Below are 19930 nucleotides of genomic sequence, written 5' to 3' on the forward strand. Positions count from 1 at the left end.
TCGAATAAGAGGCGTATCCCTACTTACGAGGGGTTTTAGTTGATTTAGCTAACAATCTGGTATAATATGTAATCTATGGTATATTTTGAAAGCGTTACTATACAATTTGGTATATTTGTAGTATTTTGTAATATGTTGGTATATTTTGCTTTTATTCAAAATGGGTATCTCACAGTTCGGCACACTCGACTGTAGCTTTCTTTTTTGTTTTAATTGTTAGTACGAGTATTAAAATATTAAATAATCTGTAATGTTTTCAAGTATCAACAACTGCTAGAGAACTCTCTAGAGAAGTTCCTAGCAATGCTCATAGGCCACAAATTGAGACATTTACTTGGCGCACGATTAAATGGCCAACTGTCTGGTGTAGCATTATATTGATAGTATTGGTAGCCAGTCAGCATTTGGTAGTCGGGATGCGAGTTAAGTGCCCGGCCACAAAAATATTATCAATAATAATTTTCACATTTTCAAACAGCAAAATTCGCACACAACGGCGACGGCAATGGCGTGGAGTGTGTAGACTTGATTTCAATATGGCTAAGCAGCTAACTTGGCCAGCAACAGCAGCAGCACCAAAAGCAGCAGCAACAGCAAACGGCGACTGCAACTGCTTCTCGTAAATCGCCGCGGCGAGGCAATAAGAGATCTGAGACTTGAGCTTGCGGGTTGCGAGTTGCTGCGAGTTGGAGTCCGAGTCTAAAGTGGTGAACGCTTTTTTTGTGGCTGGGCAAAAAAATGTTAATTAACTTTTCAATCCTTAAATAATGAATGATCAACGCATCCGCGGCGACACGCTGAGTTCCTTTTTATCACTGAGGCAAACAACACAAACCGAGAGAATGTGTGTGTGAGTGTGTGTGTACAAGTTGTTGTTGTTGTTGCTGGTGCTCTGCTGATCTGGTGATATTGCCTTATATATAATTTATATGCAATGCGATAAATTTATGCGCAGTGCGCGCGCATGCGCCCCCCTGCAACTGTGAGGCAGCGACTACCGTCGGCTGTGGCAACAACGGCCAGTTACTTGCCACGTCGCGTTGCAACGCAAAGCAGCAACAGCAGCAATAACAACAGCAAAAAATGAACGTCTCTACTAAGCGCAATGTCAGCGGGTGAGCCGAGTGTTTACACGCAAATTTACACTCTCATTTGTTGGCCAACGAAATTGTCTTGTTGCAAAGTCAGCAAATCGGTGGCTGCTGCTGCTGCCGCTGCTGCTGCAAGTTGCGCGTTATCCCAGCCGCCGTTTGCCATAAATAAAGTTTTGTATTATGCGCACTCGCATTTGGCAGCGCATCCCACAACAGCCAAACACTACACACAGAGTGCACTACTCACTCTCTCTCTCTCTCTGTCTCACTCTCTTTCTGAAAGCTGCAAGTTACATGTTGCAAGTTGCAAGATTGCTGCAGTTCAGCAATTATCGCTCACTGTGCTGAGAAATTGGTTTTTGCCACTTCGCACTTTCATGATTTTCAATCACGTTCAATTTTAATTGAAAATATTTTCAAATGCTTTTGCGCTACAAAAATTGTTTTGCAACATTGTTGTCGCCAGTAGCCAGTTGGCCAAAAGTCGCACATCCATTGTTTATTGCTAACGAGTCTTCTATATACCATTTACCATATATTCCCACAGATACTGTCAATAAATAAAGCAAATGTTCTCAACTGTAAGTTATGCATTTTAAGGAAAAGCCAAGGAATACCATATTAATATACCGCAAAAATACTGAAACACATCAATATTTATGTTTTGTTTATTTTAATATACTATGACATTCATAGCCATGCATTTTTCATAAAAGCCAAAGAGTACGGTAATGTCGATCAAATATACCATACAAAATATACTGAAAAAAATAATGAAATATATCAGAAGCTGTATATTGTATATATTTATATACTACGACATTCATAGTAAAATATCGACCAAATATGGCAAATTAATATACCGAAAAAATACTGAAACACATCAAAAGTTATATATTGTTTATATTAATACATTAACATTAACATTCATAGCTATGCATTTTTAGAAAAAACCAAAGAGTGTGGTATTTTCAATTAAATATATCACATGAATATACCAAAAAAGTACTGAAATATATCAAAAGCTATATATTCTTTATATTAATAAACTACGACATTAAAAAACACCAAAGAATTCAAAATATATGAATATATATTTAAATGTGAATTTAATGAGATTTATTGAAGAATTAAACTTAATTATAAAGACATCACTATACACAGTAATTGTAGAAGTAAGCATACCTATGTGATTAAATGTATAACTTCCAGTGAGCAAAGTATCCTTTTTGGTGCAATGGATACTTTGGTATAAGATAGTCCATTCGCATATTACGGAATAAAGCGCATTCCATATACTTCGACCACACACTATACTTGACATCATGGCACTCCTCTGAACGTCCATAGTGATACATTTGATATCTGAGGACATCGTAGAATGCGCGATGATTAAAAAGGTTAACCTGGACACTTTTCTTTAAATAATATAAAGGGAATGGCCAAATGTATTGTGTCGACCTTGCATAGCAGACAGTTGAATGCTTCCTTCTAAATAAATCAAGCGTATTAGATAGAGAAATGAATTATCGTAGGAGTATTTAGATGGTAGTTACCCAGGCCTATAGTTGATAACAACAACATCTTTCGTTTGGAAAAGCCAGTCAAGGCCCGTCGCATGCAAGCGTGTATCCTCCCAAATATTGTTTGGAGTTGGTCGCCAATTGATTGCGATCCAATTTCCATCCGCATCTCTTGTATATTTCGGTATGTAAATGGTTAATTCCCTAGCATCGTTATCGACTCGTTTCTGTTTGTCCCTTACAATTTTGGACCAATAATTTATAAACTTTGTTGTTTTAGTATCTGATTGATGAACTTTACTCATATTTCGTGGCTGGGGTACAAATATTGGCTTTTTAGTTTGGGAAAATAACTTCATCGGAACTTCATCTGATTCCGATTCGTAAATGTCCGATTCATCGATTGCCGCTGCATCGGATCTGTTTAGTGAGCTACAAAACTGCATTGGGACTTTAATATATCAATTTTCAACATCACAGGTAAATCAATAAAACTCAGAACTTACGCTTATTATACAAAGCAATACAAGTGTATTTATACACAACATTTTGAATATTCTTACTACGAATTTCTGTGAACTTCTGAGAATAATTTATTGATTTGTGTGACATAAAATGAAAATAAAATTCGAAGCAAAAACGACATGGCAATTGATATTTAATAAAAATGAATATATATTTTTTAATTACAGAAATCAAAATGTTTATACTTATATAGTAAGTAATATTTGCTGTAAAACCAATTCAAACATTGGAGTACTTGCAAATAAAGTTAAATTCGAGTGGTATTCGACTATGAAATACCCGATTGCAAATTTCAATAACATGCAAAAGTGGAATTAGTTTTGAAATATACCAAAATAATACCTAAACGAAATACTGAAATATACCAAATGCTATATTTAGTATATTTTATAGCATATACCATCCGTTTACACTAACGGGTATAAAAAGCTTAAAGATACCGTTGTATATAGTATTATAAGTTACTTTGTTTGAGACAATTGAATCTATTCAAATAGTTGTTTTAATACTACGCAATGCAAATATGTGTATCTGCATATATTCTATCAGTATTATACAACATTTCTATCGATTTTCCTTTGTTGTCCCTTCCGTCAATATGTCGCAATAATTCATTGTTTGCGATTAACTAATTTACATAGTTTTGCCTCCAACAATTAAATAGCTGACCACAATTTGCCAGCACGTTAGACGAGAAAATGTTACATGCATGAGTGTAATGAGTGTATTCGAACAATACTCGTAGTTTCCCTCTCTGGAAGCATTCGCAAAACAATCGAAGAGGCGATTATAAAACATAATACTCGTACTCTATCCAAGTCTGGCACCTTTCATGTGAGTTTGTTCACTCGAGGCGACCCTTTTGGCTAGCTACGAAGACGATGATGATGATGATGACGACGATGATGATTATGATGGTGGACGGTAGATGGGGTCGCTTGGCTTCTTGGCCCGGTTAGTTGCATAATGTGTACAGTATGTAAAATGTATCGAGTTACGATCACAGATAAGCTGCTGTGCAAATACACATATAATATTTATACGCAAACTTGCTCAAACAACAAGCGACGACTGACAGACAGACGGACGGACAGACAGACGGATAGAGCAGACAAATGTGCTGCGTGCCTCATGCGGCATGCTGCAAAACAATAAAACAAACGGCGAATGTGAATTTGTAACGATTTTCTAATATGCAACAAACAACCCTCGATTATTATTATTGTTGTTGTTGTTGTTGTTATGCGTATCTGTTGAAATCGCTGCAACAAACACGGCAACAATGAAACGAGAGAGAAATGTAACAAAATGCGGATTACGCCGAGATGATGGCAAGCACCAAAAACGAATACGAATCCGAATCCGAATGTGAATGCGAAAAACGAATAACGAATCGTAGTATTGAGTTCTCGTGTCCTTCGTCCTGTGTACACATTAATGAGAATATTGTTAAATTAGTAGGCTTTGAAATGTGATACGCCCAACCACAGGAACATCGAGGGTCCTGTCCTGCATGGACTGCTTGACTTTAGCCAAGCGAGCAGCGAGCAGCTGTGCGGCAAGAGGAAACAACAACAGTGGCAGAGGGAAGAAGAGGGGAAGGGAATAGAACATTTCATTGGCACATGCTGATTGTAAATGTCATAAAAATGGGTTATTTCTATAGCTTCACATTTATACTGTATATCACTCCCACAACGGACTCTCAAATGCCAGATCCTTTGGGCCAAAAGCTCCCTTAATAGGCTTCTGATAAACATGACACTTGACTTTTGTGTGCTCTGTCCAAATTGCCAGTTGACACTCAATTTGACACACGAGTCCCGCAAAATGTCGCCAAGCCGCGTCTCGAGTCAACCATCCATCCACAATGTTGCCGTGCCACATGAGGCAACTTCAAGTGTGCTCCATGGTTACTTACTTGCTTGGGCTAATGATGTGCGCCGTTTGCTTTGGCCTCTCTCTTGCTTACGGCTACGATTTCAGCCCCAGACATATGAATAGCTAAACATTCGTCATTATGTGCAAAGTCTCAATCTCCGACTTCGTCTCCGTCTCCAACTTCAACTCAACAGCAGTTACAATTACACTTACAACTTTGGCTTTTGTTGGGTTTGGCTTTCAGTTGTGTGGCCTAAGAATATAGTACTTCATAAACTGTTCATGAAGTGTGTGCGAAATCTAACCAATTAGAAGTGAAACTATTGTGAAACCATTTGAAAACAGGGCAACAACTAAGTTAGCAATAAGGCAGTTATTGAGGCAATAATTTCCACTTAAACTTAAAGGCTTTTTGGAATAATCACCTTGTAGTTCTAAAGATTTATATTTAAATAATAGTTTTAAGAATAATTGTAATAATTGGCATTCATTTTCAAATATAAACTACTAAGATTTGATTGTCAACTTATTTTGCTAACATTTTTGAAACTGCAAACATTTTATAAAATAAAAGCTTATCACTAGTAAAAGAAACAATTGGAATATTTAAAATATGACAACAATATGTATACAGAAACAATTCGAGTCCATAAAAATGTTGACAAAATACTGAAATTGCTAAACACGAAAGAATATTACGATCTCCATTCACTGCCCACTGAACCTTTGACAATACATATACTCGATCTATTTCACCTGTGCTTAACTTTTCTATTTTGAATACTTCCCATTCATTATAAAATTTGAAGCTAACTTGTAGCTTATGCTGTTCCTATTATGCTCGAATCCAAATCGTATGTTTTATGGGAAACGATTTAGGCCTAAAGAGGGGCTGTCATCAGGCAAATCAAAATCGAAATCGATCCACATTGGGCATCGGAACTGAACTAAGCGGCACCTCATCAACACATCAGCATTATCATCATCATCGTCTGTCTGTTTAGTTCCATATAGCATATAATTTAACCAAATGCCAGTTGAGTATGGGACTCTACAGGCATCAGCATAATGATAGCAATAATAATAATAAACAATTTCAAACCATTGGCTGCATTTGTGGCATTAAAACTCGTCCCATGCATTGAGGTACAAAAATATTTATGATTATGAGAGAAATACACGGCAGGCTTATTATAAAATATACAACAACTTTTCCGAAATCAAAAGAAAAATCAAGAAAAGCCGACGACGACGACGACAAACACACAACAGAGACAGAGACAACGAAGCATTCAGGTGAACGAACAGCGAACAACGATCTGAGTTTATTTAAATATGTGTCCCAGGTCTCTTAAGTAGCCTCCAAAACCTGAGCGAACGCTTAGCTTGTCTGCTTTGGGGCATATCGACAGGTAGCCCAAATATTTATAGTGTTCAATAATTGAGATACACATTAATGAGTCCGATGCCGAACTGATGCTGACTCTGGTGTTGGGATTGGGATTGGAATTGGAATTGAGTTTGGGATCAAGTCAGAATAGTAGTAGCGCCCATTATTTTATATTGAATAGACCAAGCAATGCTCTATATTGAGTTGAGGAGTATTCGCATTCAAAGGTGCTTGGTGACGGATTAAATAATTTGGGAGGAGAATATATAAATATTTATAATCTAAGAAGGTTAAATATACATATATGGTGAATTTTATAGATGAATAGATTTAAAAATATAGAGATAACTATATAGGAATTTGGAGATATAGAATTTAGGGATGTAGAGTTATTGAGTTAAACAATTATGAAGTCATACAAGCTATAAAAAGTTTTTAAAATATAGAGATAGTGATATAGGAATTTAGAGATATAACGATACAGAACTATAGAGATGTAGAACTATCGTAGACAGTGAGTTTTAAAGATAAAAAATTTAAAAAATTTAGAGGGAGAGATATAGAAATAGAGTGACTTATAAGTCATAGAAACATCGTAGGCATCGTTGAGATACTTTTTGTAGAGCATCTGCAGTTCGATGTTTCCTATTTGCCTCATTTCGATTTTGTTTGTTGTTGTCACTGTTAATTTAAATAATAATTTCTTGAATTTTACTATGTATGCAGTCAGCTCTTTTGGTCGCTTTTCTCACTTGGCTAGAAACGTGGGCTTCACTCACTCAGTTAGCATTTGTATCTTTGGGTTTGTTGTATTGTATCTCTGTCGCGATTCCTTTTGTCGGCGTGCAAACGCTTTGATTGCGATGCAACTTATTAGTTGTTGTTATTTGTTTGACTAGACACAGTCATATATATCTGACTGGGGGCATTATTATAATGTTGTTGTTATATCGATTCGAATCGAATCGAACTCAACCGAAGGGGAAGTTGCCAGTTGCCAGTTGCCAGTTGGAAGCCGCCGCTGTCTGTGGTGATAATGGGACAAATGTCGAGAGAAATAACCTGGCTTAATCTTCAGGTGTGTGTATGTGTGTGTGTGTGTATGCGTGTGTGTAATCATTTGTGCCCTTTTCTTTGCGTTGTCAACATAGCTGGCTTATGTGAGTCAGAATTATGTGACGATCGTTCGCTTGGTCGGCCTTTTTGAGGTCCAACTCCAGCCCGGACTCTGGCCACATGTTGTTGCAGCTTTAATAAAGACATCAGCCGCATATAATTATGGATTTGTAGTAGCAGTCACAGTCACAGTCACAGACTCCAACTTCAGTCCAGCCTCCATCTGCAGTCTCCAACTCCATCTCCAATCTCTGGCTGTGCTCTCACAAATGCAATTCGTTCAGCTTCGTTTTTCAGTTGGCTTTTTTCCATAAGTCGTAGATTGGCATTATTGTCATGACTTTTGGAACGTTTCCTCTCTCACTCTCTCCCTCTCCCTCTCTCCACTTCTTTCTTCTGCCAAGTTATCGCTTAATTCTATTGCCATATGGCTTCGTTGGCATTCCATTTGCAGTCCATCGCATCGTGCTTCTTCTTCCTCTTCTTCTTCTTCTTCTTCGATTGCAGTCCAATGCAAATGAGCTCTATTAAATTTATATCAAATATGCCCACTTTTGGCTACTGCGTGACTCTTTAGAAGCTGCTGGGTTAAGTGCAGTTAGTTCCTGGGCTTTTAAAATGTAATAAAAGTTTTGTTTTCGGTTTCTTACTGTTACGAAACGAGATAAATTTCTGATTGAAGCTTACGGTAAATGTGAGCGATTTAGTAGCATAAACATTACATATAGAAAAAGAAAAGAATAATTTAAAAAGAAAACAATTTAGTTTTAAATATAATACAGAACAGAATAGGAAACAACATCTAAATAATTTAATAAATATTTGCTTGTAAAAGTAAAAGTTGTAATTCTCATTTATTCTATATTCTCTGAAAACTCCAGAAGCTGCTGCTACAACCTCATTTAGAAAGCCTCATTCCCAGCAACTAGACAGCTTTAGCGGATCGGATCATTTTCGATTCTCATGGCAATGCTGTTCGAGTTGATATTTCCATTCCCATGAATTGCCATCCAGCTGTTTTCTTATTTTTTCGTTTTTTTTTTTGCAAACTCGTTCTCTCCATCTAATAATCTGAGAGGCATTGACAAGCTGCGTTGACATGGCTGTCATAAATAGATTGCAGATTGGAGATGGGACCCCATTTAAGCTGAGTTCTAATAAGCAGCAAACACCTCTTATCTTTATTGAGACACCCCCGTAGATCGCTTTGGGATCGCTTCGGATCGTTTCGATTCGACTCCTTCAAGTTCATTGTTCAGTTTTGTGCAACGATGTTGAAACATATAAAAATTAACAAATGTGTTTTAATCTCCGACAACAAATTTGAATTGGAATTGTATGCGATCTGTTGTTGTTGTTGCTTGAAATGTTTTTTGGTCGAAATTCGTTGAGTTGATCACCCGCTGCTCGTCAGGTAAGTCTTGGACTCTGTTTCACTGTCCTGGAATTGTGGATGAGCTCGAGTATTTTGCCTCCTGCGTTTGCGTTTTGCTACTCGGTTAAAATGCGCTGACCCGCTGTCGTTTGCTGGCTGGCTGGCTGACTGGATGGCATTGTTGAACAGGTCGATCGATCTATGACAGATGAGATCATGTTGACTTTCCACAAAGAGGCAACAGGCACAACAGCAACAACAACAACAACAGCAACAGCAAGACTGTAAGTCAGCAACTGTGCTTGCTGGCGTTTCCAACATATCGAGTCCTGTTGCTTTCGATGATGTATCGTTTTGGAGTCGCAACCTCGCCCATACCCATACTCATACTCACACTCACACACATTCACATTCACATACATATTCACTTATACACTCATTGGCCATTTGGCTTCACGCCATGCTGCGTTCGTCATCTCGCTGGCAAATTCTCATTCGAAGTGACATTTATGCCATGCTCTACACATTCCAGGCGATATGATTTGACTGCCTGACAAACCTTTTTGCCTTCCTTCCTCTTCTCTCTTTAACGTTAAAGTATAGCATTTGCCTACACAAATGCTACTTAACATATATCCCTTGATTCTCTCTCTTGCAGATTTGAGTGCGTTCTGTTCCGTTGGGACAATCGCTGTTTATTCTTGTTGATTTCTGTTTTATTTGTTGACAGTTTATTTAGCTTATCAATTGCATTGAGCCGTTTTGTCAGCGCTGTGCATCCATTTTGGCATTAATCCTACTGTTTCCTTCTAAAAATTAGCATTGCCTGCACTGCACTGCAAGAAATTTCTGGACAGTAGTGTTGAAAGTGTAATAATATAGTAATACCGTACATAGATTTTACTTATAAATAGTATGGTTAATTTTATTATTTAAAAGTGTATTTTTTTGTTTATTAAATGTTCATCACTTTTTATATTAAAAGTGTATCAAAATCGAACTTCACTTTCGCAGAATGGTTGCCATTTAAGTATTATTTATTTATATATGGTAGGTGCCCATATATTTATTACTAAATACCGTTTTTAATATATTCCTTTCAGTATTATTTCTTTTCAAATAAACAGAATCTAAATCCGTACAGTTTATAGAATAAAATTCGTTAACATGCCAATTTATATTATTTATATGAAATGGCAATAAGTTTTTACATTTTATTTTGTAATTAATAATATTTTAATAATTAAATAATCATATATTCTTGTATTCCATTTGCAATTTTAGTTCATGATAAGCCTTTTAATTGTAATCGTAATTTTGAACAGCATAAATTGAGTCAGTCATTTCTTTCAGTGCACACGCAATTTGCATGTGCTTAGAATATTTTTGCCAGATTATCAGTTGCCAATTCACAAACATATTCACACCTACTCAAATGTACACACACAGACACACGCACACACACATACACCTAGACTTGCATTCATACAAAGCAAATCGAGTTCAAAGTGTGGACATTTCTCGTGCTGTGTTTAGTGGACATTGCCTCTTATTGTTGCTTCCGTTGCAGCAGCAGCAACAACGACGACGACGACGACAACAACAACAACAACGTTGATTTGACTGTGCTGTAAAACTGGACCTCGTTCATGTGCATGTCCAGCTGACATTTTTGTTGTGTATGTGTGTGTGTGTGTGTTTGCTCTTTCACATCAGCAGCTCCGCCCGTTTTGTGCGAGTTTCTTTTAACCATTTTGTGGCTCGCTTCTTTTTAGCCTTATGTCTTTTGCAACTGTTCAAGGGACAAGGGACAAGCGGCAGGGGAATTGGGAATGGGATTGGAAATGGGAACGAACATGACTGCAATTGTGGGCCAGAGTTTGACGTATGCGCATTTCTTGTGTTCTGTTTGTTTTCCAAATCGTGTTGACAGCCAGCCAAGACTATGGCCACGCAAAAGAGTGTAGCTGCAAAAAAAGAAATATCAGAAGCAGAGAGATGAGTCTTAAACAGCAGCAGCCTCTCCTCGGGGCAGCAATCAATCAAGTTGCTGTTGCTGTTGCTGCTGCTGCTGCTGCGAACCTGGTTTCCATATAACTGCAATGACTTTGTATAGGCCCCATGGGGAATTATCGTAGGGAGTTGGAGGGAGGCGTGCAGTTTGCAATTTGGTCACAGTCATTCAAAAGTCTAGAGAGTAACCGCATTCGGCGTAATCAATTGTCTGTTTTGTTGTTGCTACCAATACCAAATTCCATAGAGAGGGGCACGTGTGGCAACAATAGATGCTAACGGTTCAACAGCTGCCTCTGCCTCTGCATGTTGTTGTTGTTGTTGTTTTGGCCTGGTCAAGCGCATTGCCCCAAAACAGAACTCGAGGTCTCCACCATGCGCCATGAGTAATTACAATTTAATACAAAAAACAATTCAACAACAATTTTACTGAAAAAATATCAAAAAAAAAAAAGAACAACTCATACTCACATTCATACACACATAAGGGGAGCGGAAAAGGGGGAGACTTGCACTCATACGTGTATCATTTGGCGCGCCAAGCCGCTTTGATCACAACAACAATGCTTGCCACAACAAAACAACTTCGTTGGCTTTGTCTTCTGCGGCAGAAAGACGAAGAAATGTTGTCTGTGTGTGGAAAATAAGAAAAGAAATCCATCTTCGCGACTGCTTCACACTGATCACCAATACAAGCTTGATTCTATCGATGCATGTGTGAGTGTGTGTGTGTGTTTGTGTCTGCGGTGAATGCGCAGCTACAGCTCCATTTAGTCACACAATGGCCGCCATGGCCAGCAGTTGCCTGCAATACCCTACAACTTGCCAACAGCAAGCAGGTATACTCAACTAAAAGTGTATTTGTATTTAAAGCTTTTATTTGCCAAAATATGTATTTCAAATTTAGAACTTATTTACTTTATCATTTTTTATTGTTTTGATTATTATCATTTAACTAAATAATTTGTATCAATTTAAAATGCTATTTAATGTAATTATAATGATAATCCTTTCAATAATAATAAGAAATATACATAACCAGCAATTTCTTATTAAGTTAAGTTTAACTTTATAGTTAGTTTATTTATTTTCATATTGAACTTCTGAAAATTTTTATATTTAATTTTTACACTTACATTTACATTAATTCTGAAAGTCCAAAAGACTTTTTCCTAATGCATTAAACTATTAATTTTTCTACTTTTACAATAATCATAAACTGTAGTTTGTAAATTTAATCATTTTCCTAAAAAATTTAAATTTAATCAATAATATTTTTAATTTTCATGTTTAACTTCTTAAACTATACTTAATTTTTGAAAATATAGACTTTTTCGCTACTAATCCAGTTCTCATCTTACATACTTATACCCAAATCTTTTTCGTGAGCACCATCTTCGATTAATTACAGGGTATCACTCAGCCATTGTCGCTCCTTTAATGATCTATTACTTGTTTTCATTTGGGTGGGAGTAGCTCGCGCCGTGTGGAAAAACATTTCGTACTTCTTGAATCATGGATTTGTAAACAAATACGACCAAACAGCAGAGTTCCCCGCTCGTTTGTCCAGCTTCTCCAGTTAAACTAAGCGGCATTCCGCTTACAACAACGACAACAAGAAAAGCCCAGATGTTGTTGTTGTTGTTGTTGCTGTACAAAGTTGTATTCATATAATGCCGCAAAGTGTGCGGCGTTCCAGGCAGCGTAATGATAATGGATGATGGTCCATACCATGAATATTCCTATAGTGTACACTGTACAGTGGAACTAGCATTGTGATGAGATTTAAATTAAGCAGAGTACAACTTATTTGAATAAATATTAAACATAAACGGGGCTGCTTTTGGTAATTATAAATGTTCAATTCAATGCGAAAATAATACAAATTTATTTGTGTATGCCGTTAAATGTGAAGAAATTTTTTTTTTTTTAATTGGTAAAATTATTATTATTATTATTATTTTTTTTTATTATTACATGGAAAGTATATTATTAAAGTTTCATTTATCGATTGTCTTATTTAATTTTATAAGCTTGTCACAGGAAAACATTAAATGGAAATTAAATGTTAATATAAACTTTTCATATATAAATCTTCAATTTTATGCAAAAAGAATACATTTTTTTGTGTGTTTCCTTAATTTTGAAAAAATTATTTTTATTTTCGAAAAACTGGTAAAATTAGTATTTTTTTTATATCGTTTGCCTTATTTTATTCTATGAAGTTGTTACGGGAACACATTAAATGAAAATTTAATATTAATATGAATATTGAATGAATGAATAATATTTTTGGAAAATAAGTCAATAATGAACTTTATTGAAAAATAAGTCAGGAAATAAAATAAATTCCTTTTGAGTTTTTAATATTATTGAAAATAAGTTTTATTGTTTGTATCCAATTTGATTAGAACTTTGCTAGAATTAAAGAGGCAGTTGCCCCACTGTGGGGCACAGGCATGGTTTCCAAGTGCTTTGGCCCAAACAATTCAATAATACAATAACAACAATCATAATAATAACACAAAACACCAGCAACAGCGGCTACAATGAGTGTATTACAACAAAACAACAACTCAAATGTTAAAAAGCGCAACCACATACCAATTGTATGTATGTATAAACACCCCCCACACACACACACACACACCCACTCACACTAACGCACACTCTTAGAGACTGGGAGCAGATAAACATACATCATAACGCACCGACGTCGACGACTGACGAACGACCTTATTCCACTCACAATCAGTCAAAATTGAAAATTTATTGAATAACGAACTTTAAATACCTCACCAAACGAGTGTGCGTGTGTGTGTTTGTGTGTGTGTGTGTGTCTGTATTGGTGTATGTTTGTTAAGATCAACAAAGGATTTCTTACCAAAATAGCTCGTGTCAAAAGACTTTGATCCATTAATCAATATGCCGCAGTCGCAGCCGCCGTGTGCGAAGGTTTTGCCAGGTTGCCAGCTTCTTTCTCCCTTCTCCCCTCTGAGATCTCCAGCAGTTCTCCCCACTATTTGTTGTAAGTCTGTTTGATGATGAGTCTCAATCCCAAAATGCCCAATCTCAGTACGAAGTCTTCAGATACAGATACAGATACAAAAGCCCAGCTCTATAGGAATATTTACTTATTTCTCTCTTCTTGTATTTTTCTCCTTTTATTTCGCTCAAGATCATGATGAGGCTGTTATTTGTTGTACGAGTATTTTGGTTACTTGAGACACGGCAGATATTCACGATATGATGACGATGATGACGTTGAGGAGCATGATTGTTGCTGAACCCCATTGTCATTGGCATTGTGGGGCATCGCCTGACGCCCATTGTTACGATAATGCTCGAAAAGCATGTGACATGTGTAAGTGATAGCGTTAATGCTGCTCTTAAGTAGTAATTACTACTTCAATTGGGTCTTTGGCTCAATTATTGTAAAAGTAAAAACATATCCATAGAGAGAAAGACAATGCAAAAGAGTTGGGGTAATTCAACCATTATTCGAATGCATTCCATATCGAAGGGGAATTGGATACTTTTTAAGACTTTGCACGTAATAAACAATATACAAATATTTTACTAACATTTCACACAACATTTATACTATATGCGAAAATAGCATGCCAGTTCTGAAAGATTAGAATTTATGTTAAATAATCAGGGAAAAGCAAATTGAATTGAAACCAATTGAATTTAAATTTATAGAAATTACAAAATAATATATTATATAACTTACTTCCTCATTATTTATGTATGTACAATAATACAAATAAATTCTTAAAAATAAAGCTCACAAAGTTTTTATCACATTCCATCTACAATTTTTAAGATAAATTAGAACTCATAAATGAATACAACACTTCATAAATTTTAACTAAATCAAATGCAATATATTTTGTAAAATTGTATATCTTAATTAAATAATTTCATTTTCAAAATACTTTTTTTTTTAATTTTTATATTTCCTCTTATAAAATTACAGACAATTTTACGTTTTTTTCCATAAAAGTATTAATATTGAAACTATAAATAAATTATAAATTTGTCAAAAGAAACATTTGAAACATTTTAATCAGAAACCATTTTCATTTATAAAATACATTACATAAAGTAATAATAATCTATCGATTTTCTACATATTTTTAAGGTGTAATTTGTCTGAAGTAATTCAAATAATTACTTAGCCACAAGTTTTGTCTCGTCTGTCGTCAGTTGAGTTGCTTCGCTGTGTATAAATAGATGTGTTAAGTGAATTCTTGGTAAGGACATTCTATACCGGCGCTTAGTGGCAGCAACTTGAGGACCAATTGAATGTGGTTCATCTTGTTGTTGTCGATGTCGCTGTCGTTATTTTCATTTGTTGGCTCAGTCAAAAGCATAAAACCAAAACAAAAACACAAGCACGTCCGTGTGAAGCAATAATTGCCCCCTAATCTCCAGCAACCACAGCGATGAGGTTGAGTTTGTCTCGACGATCCTCAAGGCAGCTTTTGTTTTATATATTTAGTTGTCTCTTTACAAGGCGACGGCTGTGCAGCTTTTTGCTTTTATTGTTGTCATAATTATTGTTTAGTGGCGCATCCTGCTGCTGCTTCTTCTGCTGCTGCCAGCCAACTTGTGTCCTGGCCGGATGGCAAACCCTCCTCCTTCCTCTCCTCTCCTGTTCTCTCCTCAATCCCTGGGTAAAATACAAATGTTGTACATAAATCGCGCACACAAACGAATGGCTGGCGATTGGGATGCGGGATTAAAGAGCAAAGATATCGAATTACACACCTGACGACGGGCCCCAAATGCTAAAAAAAAAAAGAAAGAAGGAAAAAAAAAACCCAAACCAAAATCAGCCAATGGACTCGACTCCGAAGAGGAGAGGGGAGCAAAAAATCAGACAAAAGCTAAGCCGTCGTATTTTATTGTGAACTTTCATTTGCGGATTTTACCAGGAGACTGTGTGTATTGCAGTGCACTGCACTCCACAAAGAGTCGCTCGGAGACTCCAACATTTGCCAAGTGTCAAAGTCAGCTGGCTGCTCGGCTTGCCTGTTGCCTTGGCTTGCCTGTTGCCTTGGCCGGAACAGCTAATAACCAAGACGCTGCAAGATGCAGTGCATCCTCTCTGCTGCTGCTGCCTTGGCAGCATCTGCATACTTTATGGGCATTAAAAATTCAAGTGGCAGCAATTTTTCGTTGGCAACTTCAAATGGCGAGCCGCTCAAAATGAGTCTCTGGCCAGGCCGTGGTCTGGTCTGGGACTCCTGGGCCCAATTTAATGTGTCGGCGTGTTTATCGGCTAATGAAGTTGACAACACGCGGATTAGCGCATTTAGTTGCCAACTGCTGCGACGACAACGCTGACGACGACAACGACGATGGTTCCCCTCTCTTAGATTCTCCATTCGCCATTCTCGACACCGCTTTGCGCAACTTGAGAGTCTTGGCCAAGTCTTGGCATTAGCGCAAACAACATAAGTTAATAACGATAACGATGAATATTATTTTTATGCGCAAATTGCGGTACCTGGCAATGCCTCTATATAGCTTCTATAGCAATCATCTTGCACTCTCCTCCCTTCCCCACTCGACTGCCCTTCCCCGCTCCGCGTGTCTCGCATCCCGCCTAGCGGTATTTAAATAAATAGCTGCTGTGGGAGCTTAAGCCAACTACTAGTTGCATGTGGCTTAGTCTTAGGCTGTATCTGAATCTGAATCTGTTTTTATTTGTTATTCATAGCAAATGTAAATTGTTGTCTTTCATGTTTATACCACGCAACCGACAAAGTTTCAAAGAGGTAGTTGCAACTAAATAGTTTGGCATCTCATATATTTTGAAAAATGCTATAAAAATGCATGCTGCTTGAAAGAAGTCTATCGAGCCAGTGATATAGTATAATACTCATATTTGAGAATTCATTTCTAATTTTTATTTTGAAATAAAGTTATTCTGATTACAAAAAACATATAATAAGGTACTTCATGTATTTAAGTATTTACTATATAGTATATTATAGTATATAGTATATAGTATAGTATAGTAGTATATAGTATATGCAAAACAAGTCAGTAATACTATCAATTTAATTTGAATAAGTTGAGTCCAAAATTAAAACTGCGGGTCAGCAAATATTGCAATCAAAAGCAAAAACTATGTTATTTAGCTCAGAAGTAAGAAGTTCACTTTGATATCAATAAAATTTACAAGTTTAGTGACTTAAAAAAAGTAATCTATAATTTTAGTTTTAATGCAATAATATAATGCAGTAACTTTTGCATCAATATTTTTCTTAATATTATTGTTATTACTAGAGATTAATATAAATTTCATCTATATAGATTTGAATCAAATATTTTGAACTAAAACTAAGTTAAGAAGAGTTCATGTAATTTTTAATAAAACTAAGTTAAGTAGCTCACACCTTAATCATATATTTTTCAAAGTTTAGGTAGAGCAATTCATGGATAAAATAAGTAAATAAATAGCATAGTTCTTATAAAACTCTCTTGGCAATTCCAATCAACTGTTTTGCTAACTACTGCGCATCTTTTAGTCGATCAATGAGTTTTGTGATGCGACGAGTTTATTACTTGTTGTAGCTTGCTCTATTTCTATTCCATCTGGTTTGGAAGTTGGCTGTGGTGACACCGCAAGTTATACGATGTGATAAGACAATAAATATTTTTACCATTTACAGTTCAATTATGAATTCGTTTGCCATATAAGCCACATAAATTAGTCAAAGCAACGGCTGTTGAACTGAGCGGCTACCGAATAAGCACTCAAGGGGGAAACGTGGAAAGAGGGAAAGGGGAGAAGGCTGATTGGAAGGGGGGACTCTCAGTTGAAGCTGAAGTTGAAGTTGAAGCCGGTGCCGCTTCAGAGTCGAAGCTAAAGCCGCTTTCTGGACTTGTTGGCTAATCGTTTTCGGTTGCCATCTCGTTTTTCACATTCAACTTAAATACAATGGATATCATTCGATTTCATTGGCTTGTTTGGGTTTAATGAGCGACGCGCTTTAAGATCTTCTTTTCTGTTTTGTAATCAATAGAAGGTTCGCTTAATAATTGCTTTAAATATATTAATATTTTTATGTTATGCATAATCTGTTGAGTTTTATGCGAAAGTAATAAAACATAAATAAAAATGTATTGAATGAAAGCAATTATTTGTTTTTTTAAAGTTTATATGCAAATATTGAAAAAGATTTTAAAAATATTTGGCAATAAAAGTGCTGAAGTGTGCATACGTAATTTATTGAAATGTTAAGAGCAGGAAAAGAATGTAGGTAATTAAAGTAATTTATATAAATCGAAGAAATTAAAATGAACAAAACGTAACAATCAAAAATATTGATACTTTAAATACGGAATTGAATATAAGTTTTTCCGAATTAATGAATATTATTTTAAAGAGAAAAACTAGCTAATAAAAATTCGATATACCTAAACCAATATGTATTCAAAGTTATCATTAAAGATAATCTAATTAAATGTAATACTCAATTTTCATAAAATCTAAATTGATTTCTTAAATATTTGAATACTTCTCAGAAATTTCAATACATTATTCGGCATTCTTTCAGGATTATTCAGACGTTTTTTCTAAAGAGAACTCTCCCAATATTTACTTACCCAGTTCTCAAAGATTATTACAAATGATTTTATGTAAGACAGGAAATTCTCATTTATTGAATACATATTAGTTTTTCGATTGTAAAGTTTTCAAAAGGTCACATTCCGAACGTCAGCTGGTAGTGAAGAGCAATTTTCCGACTGTTCGATAGCAAATATTTATAATAATTATATACAACAGTAGGAATATGAACTGGTGCATCATGACAATACAAATAAAATCATTTAGAAGTGAGGGGCAAGGACATAACCCAAGTACCGTAACTCGCAATTTGTGTACAAACATGCGACAATGAAAACTAACTTTCTGGACAACAAATCGTGTTGTTCGAACCACAAATGTCGAAGCCGTATAATTACTGCAGCCCCCCCTCAACTTGGACAAAAGGATGAGCGTCATGCGTTAAAGACGCTACCAAAAAGGCAACAGTGGGTGGCAGACAGTCAGAAGGGGGAAGGGACAGAAGGGGGAACCGTATCGAGTACTGCATAATTCATGGTTTCAATGCCTGAAATTATGTTAAATTGCTCGGGAACCGCACAAGCGGCCAGCCTTCCCCCCCTCCCGTCCCGTCCCGTCTCCCCCGTCGGCAATTACTCTACGATTGTGGGTGGTGTAGTGCGGGGGTGTTGAACGACATGTAATTTAAACCAAGTTCTCTAAATTGTTAAGTATCTTGGCTAACGGACAGTGTGTGTGTAAGTGCGTGTGAAGGTGTGTGTGTAATAGAGCGTCACCAAGCGCGTCACCAGCTGCTGTTTTCCCCAGGTGCATGTCCCTTCCCCTTCCCCTTTCTGCTATTAACGTTGCCCACGTTGCGTCCGTTGTGTAATTTGTTGACGAACCCCAAACTGAACTCTTAATACGCAAACCCAACTGAAGTGAACCGAACTCAAATCACAGCCCACAACGTCACGTGGCATTTGTTGCCTTGACATCGATTGCCTCTCTCCCTCCCCCACCCCCTATCACTATCTCTCTCTCTCTCTCTGGTATCAGTCTTTCCCTTTGCTGTTGTGGCTCATCTGGTGGCAAATTAATTCCAAGTTCTATAACTCAGCACACAATGCTGTCAAAATATTGCATTTTTTATATTTGCTAAATTATCAACGTCAAACAAGCTACCAGAAGAACAGCTTGCCAAGAATATTTCAATAAAACTTACAAGCATGCTTGACTGAAATACACCCTAGAAAGATATTAATTGACGAAATAAATACTAAAGACATTCATTTAATTATTATTTTCTAAGCTTGATCAAAATTCTAGTATATTGATCACTATCTTAATAGCTAATATGCCCGCTTTTATTGAGTACAGGGTATAAATTCGCGAAGTTGTTGTCATCATCGGCATCATTACCTTTTTTTTTAATATAAAATTTCG

General features: G+C 36.3%; 1 protein-coding gene across 2 annotated transcripts; it reads right to left on the minus strand.

Annotated features, from left to right (window-relative positions):
- Positions 1–2198: 2198 nt before the first annotated feature.
- LOC117564471 (uncharacterized) lies at positions 2199–3268 on the minus strand. Of its 2 annotated transcripts, none has more exons than XR_007954492.1 (3): positions 3124–3235; positions 2651–3068; positions 2199–2585 (listed from the first exon to the last, which is right to left on the minus strand). XR_007954492.1 is itself a non-coding variant. In XM_034243269.2 (3 exons), the coding sequence occupies exons 1-3, from the start codon at positions 3163–3165 to the stop codon at positions 2288–2290; spliced, it is 747 nt and encodes a 248-aa protein (XP_034099160.1). In that variant the 5' UTR covers positions 3166–3268; the 3' UTR covers positions 2199–2287. The 2 variants fall into 2 exon arrangements, 1 of the variants encoding a protein (XP_034099160.1); XM_034243269.2 differs by having other exon boundaries at positions 2651–3057; positions 3124–3268.
- Between the last annotated feature and the right edge of the window lie 16662 nt (positions 3269–19930).

Source organism: Drosophila albomicans, chromosome 2L, assembly GCF_009650485.2.
Source record: "Drosophila albomicans strain 15112-1751.03 chromosome 2L, ASM965048v2, whole genome shotgun sequence".
NCBI lineage: Eukaryota > Metazoa > Arthropoda > Insecta > Diptera > Drosophilidae > Drosophila > Drosophila albomicans.